Here is a 19,351-nt window from a genome sequence, read left to right as displayed (position 1 = left end):
CACACAATACCTGGAACATAGTAGGTGCTCAGTAAACATTTGTTGAATTGCAACTTCTATGGGTTGTGCCAGGCTCAACGAGATAAGGCTGGAAATACTTTGGAGTGTCTAAATGAGGTGATCTTTAGGGCCATAGGAGGATATTCCAATTCAGCACACCTTCACAAAACTCACCATTCAAGGCTCTGGATAGGAAAAGTTTAGAAAAGACCTTCTGGATCCTCTAGTCATGCAACCAGATAGTCTCAGATGGGGTTGAGAGACAGGGAGAGACATTTTTGCTTATTAAAATGTTGGCAAACAGTTGAAATAAGAATCTTGCCTTTGAATGGTTCTTTATTTTTTCAGGTTGACTCTAAATGTGTTTCAATTTGATCCCTGTGGTAACTCTGTCACTATAACATTAGATTGAGTTCTTTTTTAAAAAAAATTTATTGAAATATAGCTGATTTACAATGATGTGTTAATTTCTGCTATACAGCAAAGTGGTTTGGTTATACACATATATATTCTTTCTCACATTCTTTTCCATCATGGTTTATCACAGGATATTGAATATAGCTCCTTGCGCTATACAGTAGAACCTTGTTGTTTATCCATCCTATATATGATAGTTTGCATCTTAGATTGAGTTCTAATCAGAGTTGTTTATGTTTTTTTTGCTGGCACTAGGGAGTTCATGTATCAAGTGTCACTGATTATTTTATAACTGATGATGTTATATTATAGTGTACCTTGATTTTCTTCTGTATTCTTGAAAATTTTATATAAAACCAAAGATTTAAAATGTCAAAAGAGCATGTATTTGCAGAAGTATTTGCTATAAAATTCTTTATTAGGTAATTACCTCCCCTGCACCCCCAACATTTGCTTGAGTGCTGTCTAGGCACACAAGATAAATTTATCTTATACTTTTTAGAAATTCTTCATTTCACTTTGATGTGTATTTATCGAAAGAAATACCTGCATTAAGTTTTCTTCTTAAAATGTTTATTTTTATAGGCAATTTGAAAATTGGAAAGAAAGATTTTAAGGCCACTTCCAATCTGCAAAGATTATTTATAATCTGAAGAACTGCAGGCTGAGGTGACTGAATGGGACACACTTTTGGAGAAATAAAAATGGCTTCTCATTGTGTGATTGCCATGTTTGCCCTGATGAGTTCCTATTTAGCAACTGCAGGTAAGTTGCATAATATAAATTGCATGTTCATTATATTCTTTTGGATATATTTTTCTTCAGTCTCTTCAGTTTAGAAACATTTAGGACATGGGATATTTATACAAAACTTGAGTATTTATGTTCTTCAAGGAAATAAAATATTTGACTACTCTACAGATACATAGTACGTTTGCCCATGTTATATTTTACTAGACAAGTGCTAGACATTCTAATGTCAGTAACACAGATACCTAACTCACCTTCAGTGTTGAGGTGACTAGAGAATATGTGGTTTAATACCACTTAATTTTGTTACATGCATAGATTACATTTACTTTCTTGTCATAAATAAGAATTTCAAGAAAGCCTTTTCTTTATTACAAAATAAATAGATCTTTTACATAGAGGTGACACTCCTAGCATAGGCTACTTAGGAAATATTTAATTTTGCCTATTTCAGGTAATTTTTTAAAAAGTAATTTTTTAAAAAGTACAGAGGGAATTCTCTGGAGTTCCAGTGGTTAGGACTCTGCTTTCATTGCCGAGGGCCCGGGTTGGGGGACTGGGATCCCACAAGCCATGTGGTGTGACCAAAAACAAAACAAAACAAAACAAAATAAAAAAATTAAAAATGTAAAGAAATACACTGTGCTTCCTAGAGGCCATCAGAATAGGAGGTCAGAGATAAGAAGAAGCAAATGATTTGGTTGGAACATTGTAACTTAAATAAGAGTGTCAGATCCCCTAGGCAAGGTCTTAGTGTGGCAGTCAGGGTTACTTAACAAATTTGGAAACTTAATTTGCTCTATTTTGTTATAATTTGCTCTGTGTCTCTTCTATAATGAGCTACATAGAACTAATTTGTTGGGCCAGTTCTGGAAACTGGCTGGCCTCAAGAAGAAATACATTGACTTAAAAAATGATTAGCCTCTTGGTTTTAGCTGTTGAATTGCACATACAGATGACATGAGAGTGATAATAATAACCATGTATTGAGTGTGCACTGCAGCCAGGTACTGTGCTAAACAATTATAGCCTCTAACAATGAGCAAGGATATTCTTAGTTCATGAGCTCACTTAGTCACAACTCTGCTCTTCACCTCTGCGTTATACTGAAGAAGCAGGATCACCATTAATGCTCCAGTTGACTCAGACCAGGAGTCATATGCAGGCACAGACTGAGTGGAAGCCAGTTTGCAGAAACTGGTTTATGAGACTGGAAAGCAGAATGTCCCCCTTGTTGCAAATACCTTGAGAGAAAGTTGCTAGTTTTGTTTTTGTTTTTGTTTTTTTTGAAGGCTGGTGTGTGAATTTGAACTGCCCATTCTCTCTGTCAGCAGTTTCATTTTGTCTCATGATTGAAAAGTTATTTGCCTTTTAGCCTGTGTATTAAAACTGATCTTAATTAAAATCTCACTGAAAAGTAGTAGAAAAAAAAGAGAGAGAGAAATGGCTTGATGGAAAAATGTGCTGTTTTGATGACAAGATGTATAATTATACCTGGTGGGTTTGAGGCAGAATTTTCTGCTTTCATTGATGAAAAACATAACTTAAGAAGGTACTTCATGGGAATGTGGTGAGTTTGGTGGTTCCGTATAGCCTTGATGTATTTGATAGTGAATCAGTTTTGCTTGAGACCTTCCTTCCTCTTTCAAGCCACTGGTAAAATCTTTTTTTTGAGTTGTGTACACACTGAAAGCTTTGCTGAAGTGTACAGTAAGATTGAAGGTACAGTAGAATTACAGATTTTATAACAAACTGAGGCAACTTATCAATAGTACAGAGGTAGAGATGCTTTTTTGAACAAACTGATGGGCCAAATGAATGAAGAAGAAGGGAGAAATGTTTTGTATATAATACTGACATCCAGTAGCTTTCTGTATAGGCTCAGCATACTTTGCCAAATACTTTTTTGGGGCATTCTGCATGAGCTGAATTTCAAGAAGATAGTAGAAGATAATATAATAATGAATATTTATAATAATTAATTAATTATTGTGTATCAGGCCCTGTTCAAAGTGCTTTAAATGTATTATCTCATTCTATCCTCATAACTTCCCTAATAAATGTAGGTTCTTTGTTTATTCTCAGTTTATAGATAGGGAAACTGAAGCATAGACAGGTTAAGTAACTTCCTCAAGGTCATACAACTACTAAGTGGCAGATTTAACCATAAACCTACTGAGTCTAGGTCTACAGATTGAGCCTTTAATCTCTACACTATGAGGGAGTCTTGATCAGAAAGGTGTTTTAAAAAAATGATAATGGGTTTGCTGTGTGTCGTCTGTGCCCTCTTGAAGCGTCAAGTAAATCACTTATTCACTGAGTCTCCGCTGAGTGCAAAGCACAGTACTAGTCACTTAGGGATATAGAAAGAAATGTAAGATTCATCCTTCTTTTGAGTTGCTTATACTTTAGTTTGGCATATAAAATATAACCATATAACAAAATAATCAATGCATGGTGAGGAAAAGCCAGAAGACCTCAGAGGGGTCAGGAGAGTGGATTAGAGCAGCTGGGGAGGGCTTTGTGGAAGCCTAGGTGTTGAGCTCTGTTTTGAAGACCAGGCAGAATCTAGAAAGGGAAAGCCATTGGGGTGAGCAGAGGGGAGAACAGTGCTTAGCACAGGACATGGCAGTTAGGTGCTTGATGTTGTTTTAAAGAACGGATGACCCAGAGAACTGCTTGGGAATGTAGAGGGGGTCTGTTTGGAAGGAAGGATGGGGGTAGATTGTGGAGGACCTTAAATGTGAGAACAAGGCTGTGGATTTCATTCTGAGGTTTGGATTCTCTCTTCTTCCATCCCTCTGTAGCCAAAAGCATGCACTGTTTAATCTTAGAATTCAAACTGCAGCCTCACAAAGTTAGACTGAGAATATGGCCTTCTTGGCTACAAAGGCAACAGTGCCTGGCACATAGGCTGACATTCAGCTAGGACTTGCTCTCTGCCAGCTAATTTATTTTGTTTTTATAAGAAAACCCTGTGAGGTGGTATTAGTATTACTATCATCATCTGCATTTTACTCACAAGGAAACTGGGACTCAGTAACTAATAAGTGGGCCTTCCCTGGTGGTCCAGTGGTAAAGAATCCGTCTTACAATGCAGTGGGTGCGGGTTTGATCCCTGGTCAGGGAACTAAGATCCCACATGCCGTGGGGCAACTAGGCCTGCGTGCCACAACTACTGAGCCCACGTGCCCTGGAGCCTGTGCACTGCAACTAGAGAAGAGAAAACCCGAATGCCACAACTAGAGAGAAGCCTGCACACCACAACGAAGAGGCTGCGCCCTGCAACGAAAGATCCCGCATGCCTCAATGAAGATCCCGCGTGCCCAACTAAGGTCCGACACAGGCAATAATAAATAAATAAATAATAAATCTTTAAAAAATACATTTTATAAAAAAAATATCTAATAAGTGGCAGAGCAGGGACTTGAACCCAGGCAATGTGGCTCTAGACTCCAGCCCATCCACCACTCCAGTAGAGCCTCTACGTAGGAGACACTCTGTGGGGAATGATTGAGCCTCTTCCCTTGATTGATTCAATACCAGATGAGTAGCCACCAGTGAGACATTCTGGATGAAACCCCTTTGGCCTCAGAAGAGACGTATGTAAGTCATCAGAATGGAAAGACCCTCAAGTAATGGGCCTTCTTTATTCACGTTCTTCTTTCACTGACGGGGCTGTGGAGCTCTACTGTAGAGTTCTTGGCAGCAGAAGGGGTGAAGGCCTCCTTTAGACATGCGGCCAGGGAGGAGAAGAACACAGCACAGCACCTAAAATGAGCCTGAGCTGGAACAGTAGGTGCCCGTGTGTGCGCCTTCAGTGAAAGCCTTCCTTCCCTGCTTGTGGCTGAGGGTGAAGGAGGCGGAGGCAGAAGCCACAGCCCAGGGTTAGTGGTTGCTTTGACAAAACTCATACTTTTCCTTCCCTCCCTTGTTCCTTGGTTATTGTACAGCACGTGGGGAGAGAGGGCCATGCTCTTGGTGAACAAGAACTGTGTAAGCACCATAATGCCTTCTGATTAGAAATTACCTTAGGTTTTTGGTGCCTTATCTTAGGTCCTGTAATGTACCTAAGAAAAGTGGGAAGTTATAAAGGTAAATGCTTGCTCCTGTGGGCTTAAGGCGCACTAAGTTTTCACTTTAAAAACTGTTCTGCTACACATCTTTAAAACATATTAACTGCTGCCTCTGAGGCTTGCCAGTGTTAGGTAGGGCTGTGTTCCCAGGAGCCTTAATAATGAGAAAAAGAGGCGCATGTGGAGAATTCAGGGAAAACAATTTGGTAGGAGGGGATGGACTTGTCTGTGCCCTACTGGTCCCTTGTGTCAGGCCAAAGGGGTGCTGCTGAGGGGAACTCTGCAGAAACGCTGCTGGCCTCTGTGCTGGCCAGTGTTGATGGCCTGGCTCTTTCCCTCATTCCGTGGTTTCCGTTTGGTGCCTAGGTGCATCCTTTTGGATGCTTGCCTATGACCCGCACACACATTTATTTCTATTGAAAAAACTCATTTCTTTTTATCTTTATTCCAGGATGTACCTGGAATTCCAGGTACAGTCCACAGGAAAATAGAGATATTTTTAGTTGGAGCTATTTTCCTGCTAAGAAAGCTCTGAACTCTTTGGGTCCGTAGGACAGCAAGCAGAGACACTAGCTGGTTAATACTTGGTTTGGAATGGAACAAGCTGGCAGCCTTGAGGGGAGGCTAAACATAATAATATCATTTTATTTTTATTGTTTCCAAAATGCTTTCATGTCTAGTGTTTCATTTGATTCTCCTAGCAGTCCCTGTGTGGGCAGGGTTGTTTTCTTCATGTATGGAATGGCACTAAGGGGCTTTAGAGAAAGTAAGCAATTTAGAAAGCTGGTCTGCCTCTTGATCGAACCCGAACCCAGCACACTTCTGCAGATGAACTGCACTGTTGAGTCTTGGTGCGCCCCTCAGCACCTCTTGAAACAATGCAGCCATGTGCTCTGCTGGGTACTTTGCACCAATCAGTTCATTTAATCCTTACAGAAACCCAGTAAGGTAGGTATTCATCATTATCACCGTTTTTGTAATTATTACTACTACCACCACCCCTACCATTATTATTATACTAATGTTACAAATGATGAAACTGAGGCTTAGAGAAGAAAAATGTCATATATAGTGAGAGACAAATTTTTACAAAAGTTAAAACGGTCCTTTAGGTAATAATAGTCATACGATGAGTAAGTGGCAGCATGGCCGCAGACCCAGAGTTCATGTTCTTTCCGTTGTGCTGCCCAAAGGGAGCTGGCACTCTCTCTCTTGGACTTGAGATCAATGGCCTGAGGACCACAGAGGTGGTTCTGCCATAGTTTCCCTGCTCTGCCAACTGAGGGGTCAGAGGCTGTAAGTCATAATGGCAGAAGGGGAGGGAGGGTGCCGGTGGGAGCTGCCACCAGGGAATGTAAAGGGTAGAGGAGGAATAGACTTGAAGGTTCAAGGCAAATTCAAAAGGATCTTCTCTTGCTAACCCCTAAGTCTTTGGACACAGCTAGTTGATTTGGTCTGTGATTATTATTGTTTATAGGTGGTTATTATAACCACTTTTGTGTTTAATTCCACTTTTGGATTCATAGGCAAAAGATATTGTCAGTTGTGATGCCAGCTTTCACCAGGGTGCCAACTTTCTATTTATTTTAAAGGCAAAGAAATGTTATTAAATGTCCCAGAGTGAGTACCGTGGCCTGCATTTTAGGTAGTGATCTCTTTGGGGGGACCATGCACACCTAGCACGATGAGGCCCCTGCCTCCCTTTCTTTAGTTTTGCACAGAAACAACACACACACACACACACACACACACACACGCACACACACACACACAGAGTTGGGGCCGTTAGCTGTAGTCAAGAAAAATATGAGTTCATTTCTCAAAGATTACCTTCCCCTGCATATTCCACCCACAGAAGTGGAATATGATATGATATCAAATAAAAGGCATTTTTCTTTTTCATTTGCAAGGAAAATAGATAGTTGGGTAAGCAGATGTTCATATAGTATGAGAAAGATATTTATCAAGAGTGTAAGATTATACATAGATTTGATGTCAGACAGGTCCACAGAACCCAGGTTTCTCTCTCCTTTGCATCCTTATCCTAGACTGTATAATTGCCACCCAGCTTTCTGAATTGTTGATTTATCTGGGTTATTTTAGGGTACCAATGATGGGGTATTTTTGTAAACACTGATCAACTTTTCCATCAGGACAGAGCTATCTGTATGTGACCACATAGCTGTTTAATTGCTCAGGGTTTATACTCTCACACACTGTGGATTTGGGAAATTAGGCTTTCTCAGCTTGTTTGCTTTGATAACTAAACCTTCCTACTCTGGGACCACCTTGAATCATTGCTAGAGCTCTGAGCTCCAAGTGCTGGTTTTGGAAGTGTTGTAGGAACAAGGCGGGTTCCAGGAAGTGTTTCACTGTGGTGCCTTCCCTCAGGACCTGCCCTGCACATGGGGGCCTCAAGGCATGGAACAGTTTGCCTGTCTTGGAAGATTGGCCTGGCCGGCACTGCATCCACGTGAACCGCTGACTTTCATTCTCTTTAAAACATTCTCTGCCAGAGTGGCCTAAAATAGATTTATCCTCAAGTCCCATATAATCATATTTTTGTTCTCTGAGAGGACACTGTAAATCAGGCAGAATTCTAGAAGGCTTAAAAATGCACTTGCTCTCAGAATGTTTCTTCCAAGGACTAGGCAGCAGGTGCTCTGGGGACTGAGGCCCAGCTATTCTCCTGTCCTATCCTGCCAACTCTGAGAAATCCTAAGGAAAAAAAAAACAAACAAAAACATTCTACTCTATTCTAGAGTAGAATGTGGAAAATCTTACTGCCTTCAAAGGAAAATACTGATTAAAAAAAAAGTTATTCTCTCTGTGGGCAATGAAGGGAACCATATAGTGATAAGTGGTATAGTTATGGCAAAAGGAAAAAGTTCCAGTAAGACTGCTCTGAGTTCTTTGTGTTGCTTCCCTTTGTCCTCACGTGCCTGAATAACTTAGTCCTGGTCTGGACGATAGATGAGCCATTAGTAGTAACACCTCCCTACCCTCCTGCCCCATCCGGAAAGATGCTCAGGTGGCAAAGGCCTCAGGAGAGAGCAGAGCAGCTGCTTCTGGAGTCAGTTCCTGCTCTGTTGCTTCCAGTGGTGCTAGAGCGGCTCCTGCGATGAGCTGTTCCAGCGGGACGCATCTGTGTGGCCCACTTTGGCATTTCGTTGCTGCTTGGTGAAACAAAATGCCACATAGCTCCCACCTGCCCCTTTCTTTTTTTAGACGAAGGAACCATTTATCATTTCACCGTTTCTTTCAATTTTTAAACTGCTATGTTTAGGTGGGAGGTTGTAGTCTGGTGAATTAGCTTTGAGTGCATACCAGGTCTCAGATACTTTGCTAGTAGCTTCTGTGGCACAGAAAGGGGATACTTTGGAGTTAGTGCAAATAATGAGTTTTTCCCACCTTCTAACATGGTTGTTTCCTAAAGTGTTGATTGATTTATTCAGCAAGCATCTACTGAGCACTCTAGACACTCTTCCAGGTGTTGGAGATACAGCAATCAACAAAACAGACAAAAATTCTTGTGCACCTGAAGCTTACATTCTAGTGAAGAGAGAGAGAGAGACCAGAAACAAAAAATTATGCATATTTTAGCAGGTTCAGTGGAGAAAAAGCAACAGGGCTAGGAATTACTCCTGGGGAAGTACAATTTAAAGTAAGGTGATCAGGGAGGGCCTCACTGGGAAGATGACATTTGAACAAAGATTTGAAGGAGGTGAGCTAAGTGGATATCTGGGGAAACGAGGACTCCAGGCAGAAGGAAAAGCATGTGCAAAGGTCCTGAGGTGGGAGCTTGTCTGAAGTACCCAAGTCCAAGTAAACAGGCCAGGTGGCTGCTGGAGTGAAGAGTCAGAGGGTTACCTGGGGGACAGGTGTAGGGCTGCATATAGCCTTGTAGGCCATTGTTAAATTTTTACTCTGAGTGAGAAAGAGCCGTTGGAGAGTTTGAGCAGCAGAATGGTGTGATCTGAAGGATATTGTAACAAGATTACTCTGGCTGCAGTGTTGAGAATAGACTGTTGGGTAATGGTGCATTTGGGGATACTGGCTGGTGGCTATTGTAATAATTGAGGCAAGAGATGATGGTGGCCAGAATCAGATTTTAGAAGGCAAGACCCTTGGGAGTGAAATGCTTATGAAATTAAGAATGATTTTATGGTTTTCTTTCAATTTGTTCCTTTTGAGGAGGAGATTATAAGACTGATTTATCAGTGGAATACTATGCCATAACTTAATAGTAAAGATAATTACTTCTATGTAACAGTAAAAACTGTATCTTAAAACACAGAACAACCCCCCAAACTGTCTAAAGAAAATCTCTTTGCACTGTGAATGACTGTCCTCGAAAAATCACTGTCTTAAAAGCCTGGACCCTCTCTTCCTAATTTACCTACTGTCCTGATTTCCAAGTCTCATCCTTTTCATTCCACATGTGGTCTGTTTTTCAGGATTATGGATTTTGAGGGTTTTACCACCTTTTGCAGAATTGCTTCTTACAGCAAAACTAGTGTTTCAGAGAAATACAGTTGCATCCAGCTTTACATAGTAAATAAGCGTGTTGTGTGTAAACTCATTTTTATAAATTAAATTACATATTAGGTGTGAGCAAGGAGCTGGATACTTACAGTAAACTTTATTCTGTAGAGCAAATAATTACTTTAAAATATGTTTTATAGTATGGGTATTCATATTACTTTGCCTGAGAGTGGTATACCCATTTCGCTTTTGGAGTTGGAAGTTATAAACAGACAGACATTAGACCAGTGCTTTCTAAACTTTAATGTGTGTACGAATCACCTGGGGGTCTTGTTAACATGCAGATTCAGTTCTCATAGGGTAACAAACTGCATATATATATTTTTTACCATTGAATTGTATGTGTTATTTTTTTAACTTAATTACTCAATGCATATTTTTTTTAACAGACCCATACGATGTTGATGCTGCTGGTCTGAGGACCACATCTGACAGCATAGATCATCTGTTTTTTCTATGCACAAATTATAACACAGAAGCTGCAAACACCTTCTAGAAAAAGTCTTACTGTCATAAAGGGAGCTTGGTTTTAGCATGCCTTTGAAACAGCTACCTTGAAAACCTTTCAGTGAACTCATTTAGGTCAGAGGGATCCATGTGCTGGAAGGGAGATTGGTTTGAGGGAGTGAGTTCCACAGACACATTTAGCTCTCCAGCTGTAGGTGTGGTGCACCTGCAAACACCAGGTGCATCTTTATTGGCTGGGGCCACACCTTGAAATAATGGCTGTAGCTATAAGAAGAAGGAATTTTCCCTCAGTTCTTCCTTTCATGTGCCTCTTTTGCCTTTTCCCATTTCTTGCCTCGTGACTTAGTAGAGCATGGGGACACTGGTGCAGGCAGCTGTGGCTGAGGAGACTCTAGGTAATGCGGGATGGTACCAGCTGACTGGATAACAGGGGGAGTTGAGGTAGGTTAACAAGGGTGTTAAGAAAAACCCGGGGGGCTTCCCTGGTGGCGCAGTGGTTGAGAGTCCGCCTGCCGATGCAGGGGACACGGGTTCGTGCCCCGGTCCGGGAAGATACCACATGCTGCGGAGCGGCTAGGCCCGTGAGCCATGGCCGCTGAGCCTGCACGTCCGGAGCCTGTGCTCCGCAACGGGAGAGGCCACAACAGTGAGAGGCCCGCGTACCGCAAAAACAACAACAACAACAAAAAAAACCCCGGAATGTTAGGTGGGGCACACCCCGTTTCTGCTGGAGCCGTTCTAGTTATTTATTTATTTATTTATTTATTTATTTATTTATTTATTTATGGCTGTGTTGGGTCTCCGTTTCTCTGCGAGGGCTTTCTCTAGTTGTGGCAAGTGGGGGCCACTCTTCGTCGTGGTGCGCGGGCCTCTCACTATTGCGCCCTCTCTTGTTGCGGAGCACAGGCTCCAAATGCGCAGGCTCAGTAATTGTGGCTCACGGGCCCAGTTGCTCTGTGGCATGTGGGATACTCCCAGACCAGGGCTCGAACCCGTTTTCGCTGCATTGGCAGGCAGATTCTCAACCACTGCGCCACCAGGGAAGCCCCGCTGTTCTAGGTTTTAGCTCTGGCTTCCTCACTGATTCCTATTTTATTCCTGTAATCAGATTCTAGGCTAGAACTTTAAAAAAATTAACCATTTACAGAAGGGAAAAAACTCCCCAAAGTTGTTCTTGATATTTATTAAGCATCAACATTGTATTTATTAAAAATTGGGATAAGACACTGCGAAGATTTAACCTCTGTGCCTGAAAAGTTGTCTTTTAAAATAACTTGTTTATTTATTTTGCCACTGCGTAGTTTGTAAAATTTTCTGATTTGCTTTCTCAGATCTCATCACTGTCATCGGCGGGGTGGTAGGGGGTGGGTTTTGGGGTGGGTGGGCAGCGATAAGCAGCTTAAGTCTGGCTCTGGAGCTTGCCACAAGCCCCAGGTGGTGGTCGTTCTGTTTTTGAAACTGGAACAGAAAAGCCCAGAGGAATGCAGCAACATTTTTACTTCTTGCCCCCCTGCTAGCTTTTTTCTAGGCCTCCCAAAAATGTGTTTATCTTGCTGGCCATGCATGTAGAGCAGCCTGGAATTCTGTGTGGCATTAGATAGTAAAAAAAATCGAAAGATTTCTCACATGACTGAGGTTATGGGAGTGGGAAATCTTGGATTATGCAGGACTCTTTGATTGAAAGAAGGGAATTTTGGGACAAGATTTATTCTAATATTTAGTTTTCAAAACTATTATTCATCCCCCCCTCTTTTGAAAAATTAAAACCAGTCTTTTGGGGGATGGAGGTATGGAGGTGTGGAGGTGTGGATTAGAAGCAGTATAAAACTTTTAAGTATCAAATTAAGAATTTCCACTCATTAGAAGAAAAAAATGTCTTTAGGGTGAAAGAATAATTTGAACTTTAAGAGCCTGATAATGATATAATTTGAGAGCAGGGTCTGGCATATTGTGGAGGACCCTAAGGGCCTGACCCCAGCAGCCCCTCACTTTGTCACCCCAGGATCGTTTCCAGTATGGCTTCACTGTCAACAACCAGGTCTCAGCCTGGCCCTCTTGGGTGCCTGGGGAGTCTGTGTCCTCTGGTTTGCCACGTTTAATGAGCTCTGGAAATATGTTATCAAAGGCTGTCTGGCAATGTTTCATTAATGGTATGGGGTGAATTCAAAAGCACTAATTAATTGTTTTAGATCATTTGCAAAGCCCATGCTGAAAAACCTAATGACTGTAGGAGAAAGTTGGCAGAGAGGCTGTTCAGAGATTAGCCTGGACCTTACCCTGCTCAATTGCCTTTTGGAGTTGGGCCAAGAGGGGAGTTGTTTTTCTTTTTGGAGAAGTGCTTGTGGTCACATTGTTCCCTAAATTCCCAGTTTACTGCTCCAGGCTCGTGGCTGATGGAGCTCATATGGACCTTGCAGAGCTAGGGAGCCCAAAGAGCATCTTCTAGAAGTTTTTTTTTGGTTTGTTTTGTGAGTAAAACACAATTACTTAACATTCATTAACTAAATAAATACTTCCCAAGGGTCTCTTCTTGGAGGGAGGAAAGGGAGCTCTAGTTTATTATGAAACAGTTTAGGTTCCAAATGTTAACTGTTCAAAAGGTACCAGGATCAGGCCTTAAGTAGGTTTTTTTTTTTTTCCTCTTAAAATAAAACAAATCAGATTCCTCATTTCCTCTGTTTGGCCGGCCCAGGGCAGCAAACTGCTACTGCATTTGGAAAATGGTGCTCAGAAATCTCAGTTTGAAATCAAGTGCACACAATGTAAGTTCAGAGTATACTGTACGTATGGAGGAGAAAAATAGACTTACATTAATTTGTTACATTTGACATATGTTATACAATAATAATACCTAGAATTAGTTCAACCTGATGAATTATAGAAAAATAATGGAAGTCCCTGCCCCTTAAAGATGAGAGATATTTGAGGCTTGTTGAGCCAAGTGCCAGTTCTGGTGACTCTGAGAGCAGTGTAGGCAGTTGAAAATGAAAGCAGAGAAGAGTATTTCAGACTTATCTCCGAGCCAGTCAAGTGTTCTGTAAGGGATCTCTTTTCTAAGCAATATATAGCTTCGTTGGAAAACATTTATCCAGCAATCTGACAATTCCTGGGCCTGGGCCTGGCCCTGCCTCCTACTGACAGGCCTCAGTGTCTTTTCCCATCCTTCTGGGCTTGAGCTGCTTGTGAGTAAGTAGTTACGTATGAATCCGAGGCCAAATTGTACTTTATTAACATGATTCAGGAGAAAAGAATTCTAATGAAAAATTTCAGAGGACTGTGCTGAGCTATTTCATGATAATGTCAGATCTTCCTGAACTCAAGAAGGCCCAAGAAAATCTATTATTTCTGTTTATTCCTCAACTTGGAATCTATTGGAAAAAACTTACATGCAAACCTCAGGAGAGTATGTGTTGGTTGAGGAATTTATTCCTGAGTGCACAGCGGCTCTGTTTACTCTGTGTGAGGCTGGCCATCCTGAGGTTCCAGGAAACCTGCTTCCTCCTCAGCCAGCAAGCATGGAGTAGCAACTTGACTTTTAACCCTTTCTGCAGGTGGTCCCCAGGCAACCTGATGGAGTTGATCTCAGAGCTGTGAGGAATCATGAAAGATATTTTTAAAGTTGGGAATAAAGCCTTTGAATGAATACATGACTGTGATTTTTCTTTGCTGCATTATGTTTTTCCATTTCATTACACTTTTATTTTAGAAAGTAATTCTGTGCCACAATGTCAAGACTTGCTGGTATATCCCAGTTAAGTTGTAAGATACCATGAGTAATGTTACTACTAATAGTTAAAGTGCTGACTTTAAAGAGTGATTTTTCTTCAAAAAGACAAGATTCAGGTTTACCCTAACCATGGTTATTTGCATTTAAATATATCTGAGTGAGAGAGAGAGGGGTTAGGATTGCCGTTGATAGAATGAAAAGAGTGGTACATATATACAATGGAATAGTACTCAGCCATAAAAAGGAACGAAATTGGGTCATTTGTAGAGACATGGATGGATCTAGAGACTGTCATACAGAGTGAAGTAAGTCAGAAGGAGAAAAACAAATATTGCATATTAACGCATATATGTGGAACCTAGAAAAATGGTGCAGATGAACCAGTTTGCAGGGCAGAGACACAGATGTAGAGAACAAACGTATGGACACCAAGAGGGGAAAGTGGCAGGGGTGGTGGTGGTAGTGGGATGAATTGGGAGATTGGGATTGACATATATACACTAGTATGTATAAAATAGGTAACTAATAAGAACCTGCTGTATAAAAAATAAATAAAATTCAAAAATTCAAAAAAAAGAATGAAAAGAACACAGAATCTGTAGCATGTCATATCTGTTTTGCCATCCATGAACATGGTACACCCCTCAATTTAAGTTTTCTTTAATTTCTTTCAGTACTCCTTGGAGTTTTCAGGAATTTATTTTCAAGACTGTAGTGTGTCCAAATGTGAACAGTGTTCATTATGCATGTCTGTTTCATTAGAATTAGATTTGAGAACCTCTGTTTTAGAGATAATAATTCTATCTTCTTTAAACTACCCTTGATTAACAGTGATAAAAATAAACACTCCCTCTGGCCATCTGGAGAGTGAGCTGAGTCACAGATAACTAAGGCTGTCTGCTAAAGTGAGTTATTGGCCTGGTGGCTTTGCTCTAAGTTGTAGGAACTCAGAGCTCAGTGTGTACTATAAGAAATATGTCCTTTAGCTGAGGCTTAAACTGGTGTTGCTGAGCAGGGGAAGCCATCACATCTCTTCAGTATGGTAAAGTGAGCACTCTTATTCCTTTGGAATGTCTCAGAACCCAAAGATTGAAAATTGTGCCATTTTGCCAGGCCCTTGGGTTTTCCCAGTAGATTTTTGCTGGAGCATAGTCACCAGTGAAGCTTTATTTGGGACTTGTAACTAAAGGATTTTGTAGAGATTTTACCCTCCAAATATGAGCAATGCCTAAGGATTCCTGTTACACTTTTATGTAGGAAAAGTAATTCTCTACCACAGTGTCTAGTCTTAACAGAGATGTATTAAAGTCAGAGCGTCAGGATCTTACTGTAGTTGTGACCATGGGCTTTGGATTCAGACACAGGTTCAGGCCCAGGCTTTGCTATTTGCAGGCTGCATGACCATAGCCTCAGTATCCTCATATATAAAATAGAGATATTGATTATATCCACTGCACTGTGTTCTTGTGAGGATTATAAATGAGATAATGCATGTAAATCAGAGGGTCATGTTTATTTGAACAAAACTATTGAAAATGGTGTTCTTTGAAAAATATGAGCATGTTGAGCATATTTACCCAGTCTTTTAAGTTGGAAGTCTATTGCTTAGGCATATTTTTAGTGCGAAAAGCAGACCTGATCCTGAAATCCAGTGTTGCAGATAAGACAGACTCTATCAATGCCCAGTTTCTTTATTTTCCATATGTTCTGCTCAAAGTAGTACAGTGGGACTGATGAAGTTGGGAGGAAGTTGTGAATAAAAAGCTTTCTTCTTTTTTTTTCTGTATTGAAGATTTGAATTTGAGTCCCAAATTTATGACTTTCAGAGCTTCTGTTGCCTTATCTATAGATTACTGCTAATTATACTTATTCTGTTGATTTTTATGAGAATTAAATAACATGTAAAGTGGCCAGCAGTTTATGGCACATAGAAGGTCTTCAAAAAGTTATTCCTTATTTAGAGAATCTGTGTGTTTAGAAAAAGAAAGAGAGCTAGAACAAACGTAGCAAGGGCAGAATGAGTTTGCTGTTTAGCTCTGTGCTCCCAGCAGAGAAAAGGCAGGTCAGGGTATTTTTCTGGGAGATGGCTGATTTGCTGTTGGCTGAAATGGCTTTGAAATGAGAAGAACTAAATCTGGGGCCTGGATGGAAAAGACATTATTCCTCTTGAGGAAGTAGCTTGGCCTTTAGCTGGAAGTTGGAGGGTAAGCCTGAAACTTCAAGAAAGGTAGTAGTGGCACTGAGGATTATGCCTGGCTGAGGACAGGAGAACTTGGAAACAATGGAGTGAGACCACCTATCAGCAATTTTCCTCATCTGTGGTGGTACCCCTGGGCTCAGTCCCACCCTAACTACCTTATTTAAAATTGTAATCCTTCTCAACCCCTGGTATTCCCATTCTTATAATCTTGTTTTATTTTTTCCCTCATAGCACTTATCACCTTAAAACAAGTTTATGATTTATTTTGTTTATTACTTGTCTTCCTCCACAAAAGTGTAAGCTCCACGAAAGTCAGGTTGGTTTGCTTTTGCTCTGGTATAGCTCTTCCATCTATATGAAAATTCACAAGTAGAGGAGTTTCTATGTTTTTGTTTGACCCTGCTTGAATGTGACCATCGAGGTAGAGCATGGGGACAGTTCACTGATAAATCCCTGGTCCCCAGCACATAGTGGGTGCTTAATATTTATTGAATAAATCAATAATTATAACTCTTGTTCATAAAGTACAATAAAGAGAAACAACTTTGCTAAAATAATAAATCTCAAGGCTACTCCATGAAGACTGGGGTGAGGGGTCACTGTCTTTTCAGATAAAACAGTGTCTGAGTGACGTGTGGGCATCTATTTAAAGACAGATACTCGATCTGTCACTAGATTGTTATGAGTCTTTGGCGGCAAGAAGCTGTTGTTTCTTTTTTCTTATATAAATTTATTTGTTTTACATATTTATTTTTGGCCGCGTTGGGTCATCATTGCTGTGCGTGGGCTTTCTCTAGTTGCGGCGAGCTGGGGCTACTCTTAGTTGCAGTGCGCAGGCTTCTCATTGCGGTGGCTTCTCTTGTTGCAGAGCATGGGCTCTAGGCATGCAGGCTTCAGTAGTTGTGGCTCGTGGGCTCTAGAGCACAGGCTCAGTAGTTGTGGCACGTGGGCTTAGTTGCTCTGCGTCATGTGGGATCTTCCCGGAAAAGGGCTCGAGCCTGTGTCCCCTGCATTGGCAGAAGTATTCTTAACCACTGCACCACCAGGGAAGCCCCAAGATGCTGTTGTTTCTTGGTAAACATTCTATGAAACTTAGCATAGGGACTTCCCTGGCAGTCCAGTGGTTAAGACTTCGCCTTCCAGTGCAGGGGGTATGGGTTCAATCCCTGGTCGGGGAGCTAAAATCCCACATGCCTCGTGGCCAAAAAACCAAAACATAAAACAGAAGGAATATTGCAACAAATTCAATAAAGACTTAAAAAAAACCCAGCATAAGACAGTACTCTACATGTTGGCTAACGTAGTGGTGCTATATTTCATTCAGGAGCTGAAGGTTAACTCTTTAAACCATTGGTTCTCAAAGTGTGAACTGTGGATGTGAGACCTTTTCAGGATGTCTGTGAAGTCAGAACTATTTTTATAATAGTTCTAAGATGTCTTTTTCCCTGGGTTAGTATTGCAATGATGATATATAAAAGCAATACTGGATAATACTGCTGGTGCTTTATCCGGAATTGAGGCAGTGCTTCACTGCCACACACCAGCTTCATTTAAGAATATTCTTGTCGAAGCAGTAAAACCCCTCAAATACATGTCTTGTTCATATTCTGTATGATGAAATGGGAAGTATGCAGGTAGCACTTTGATACTTCCAAGTACAATGGTTGTCTTGAGGAAAAGCACTTGTGCAGTTGCTTGAATTGTGAGCTGAACTAGTCTGTTTATCATCGAATACCATTTTGCTTGAAAAAACGAGTGACAGGCAAATGATGGTTATCTAGACTTTGCTATTTGGCAGGTATTATTCAAAAATAAACAGAGGGAGCATATTATTTCAAGGAAAACAACTGACTGTATTTGTTGCTAATGATACAATTTTATTTTTCAAGTAAAAATTAAAATTTTGGAAAATTTATATCCATCACCATGACCATGGCAGTTTCTCAGTAGTTAAATGCTTTTCTGATGAGGTCAATGGAGATATTAACAAATGTGATTTTTTGATATCATATAAGAAATACCTCGACTTTTGGCATATTTGTATAACTCAGTGAACCATTATTTTCCAGATGACCAATACCTGATGTTATAAAATCATGTGTGGATAAAAGATCCCACATCTTGATAGTACAAGATAGAGCAATTGATTTTTTTAAAAACTTCATATTTTGAGATTATTTTATTTATTATTTTGGCCATGCTGTGCAGCTTGTGGGATCTTAGTTCCCCAACCAGGGATTGAACCCGGGCCCTCGGCAGTGAAAGCACAGAGTCCTAACCGCTGGACTGCCAGGGAATTCCCAAGATAATTTTAAACTTACAGTAAAGTTGCATATATACTACAGAGAGTTCCCATAATCCCTTCACCCAGCTTCACCTTATAACATCTTATATACCCATAGAGCTATTATCAAAACTAAGAAATTAATTTGATATAATATTATTAACTGAAGTATAGAATTTATTTGAATTTCACCAATTTTCCCACTAATGTTCTTTTTCTGTTTCAGGACCCAAGTCAAAATCTCACATTTCATTTAATTGTCAGGTCTTCTTCTTTTTTTAAATTTTATTTTATTTTTGGCTGCGTTGGGTCCTTGTTGCTGTGAGCGGGCTTTCTCTAGTTGTGGCGAGCAGGGGCTACTCTTCGTTGTGGTGAGCGGGCTTCTCATTACAGTGGCTTCTCTTGTTGCAGAGCACGGGCTCTAGGCATGTGGGCTTCAGTAGTTGAGGCGCGTGGGCTCAGTAGTCGTGGTGCGCAGGCTCTAGGGTGCACAGGCTTCAGTAGTTGTGGCGTACAGGCCCAGTTGCTCCACAGCATGTGGGATCCTCCCAGACCAGGGATCGAACTCGTGTGCCCTGCTTTGGCAGGTGGCTTTCTAACCACTGTGCCACCAGAGAAGTCCCTGTCATGTCTTCTTAGTCCCCTCCAATCTGTGACAGTTCTCTGTCTTTCAGTGACCTTGACACTTTTTCAAGAGTACCGGTCAGTTTTGGAAAATGTCCCTCAATTGGGGTTTATCTGATCATGATTGCATTGAGGTTATGTTTTCTTGACAAGGATGCCACAGAGGTAATGGTCCCCTCTCAGGGTGTCAAATCAGGGTTACATTATGTTAGTGTGTCTTATTACTGGTGATATTAATCTTGACCACTTGGCTAAAGTGG

General features: G+C 40.9%; 1 protein-coding gene across 7 annotated transcripts in view; it reads left to right on the top strand.

Moving 5' to 3' along the window:
• The window catches only part of TGFBR3 (transforming growth factor beta receptor 3), a 203,583-nt gene that overhangs the window by 23,503 nt on the left and 160,729 nt on the right, over positions 1 to 19,351 (top strand). For all 7 annotated transcript variants that reach the window (XM_082613383.1, XM_082613382.1, XM_082613381.1 and 4 more), the window contains exon 2: positions 1,003 to 1,182. In XM_082613383.1, the coding sequence (XP_082469509.1) occupies positions 1,095 to 1,182 (88 nt within the window). In that variant the 5' untranslated portion in view covers positions 1,003 to 1,094. The remainder of the gene's footprint in view (positions 1 to 1,002; positions 1,183 to 19,351) is intronic.

This window comes from Mesoplodon mirus (genome assembly GCF_964341445.2).
Source record: "Mesoplodon mirus genome assembly, chromosome: 3".
NCBI classification, from domain to species: domain Eukaryota; kingdom Metazoa; phylum Chordata; class Mammalia; order Artiodactyla; family Ziphiidae; genus Mesoplodon; species Mesoplodon mirus.
This window is presented reverse-complemented; position numbering and strand designations above follow the sequence as displayed.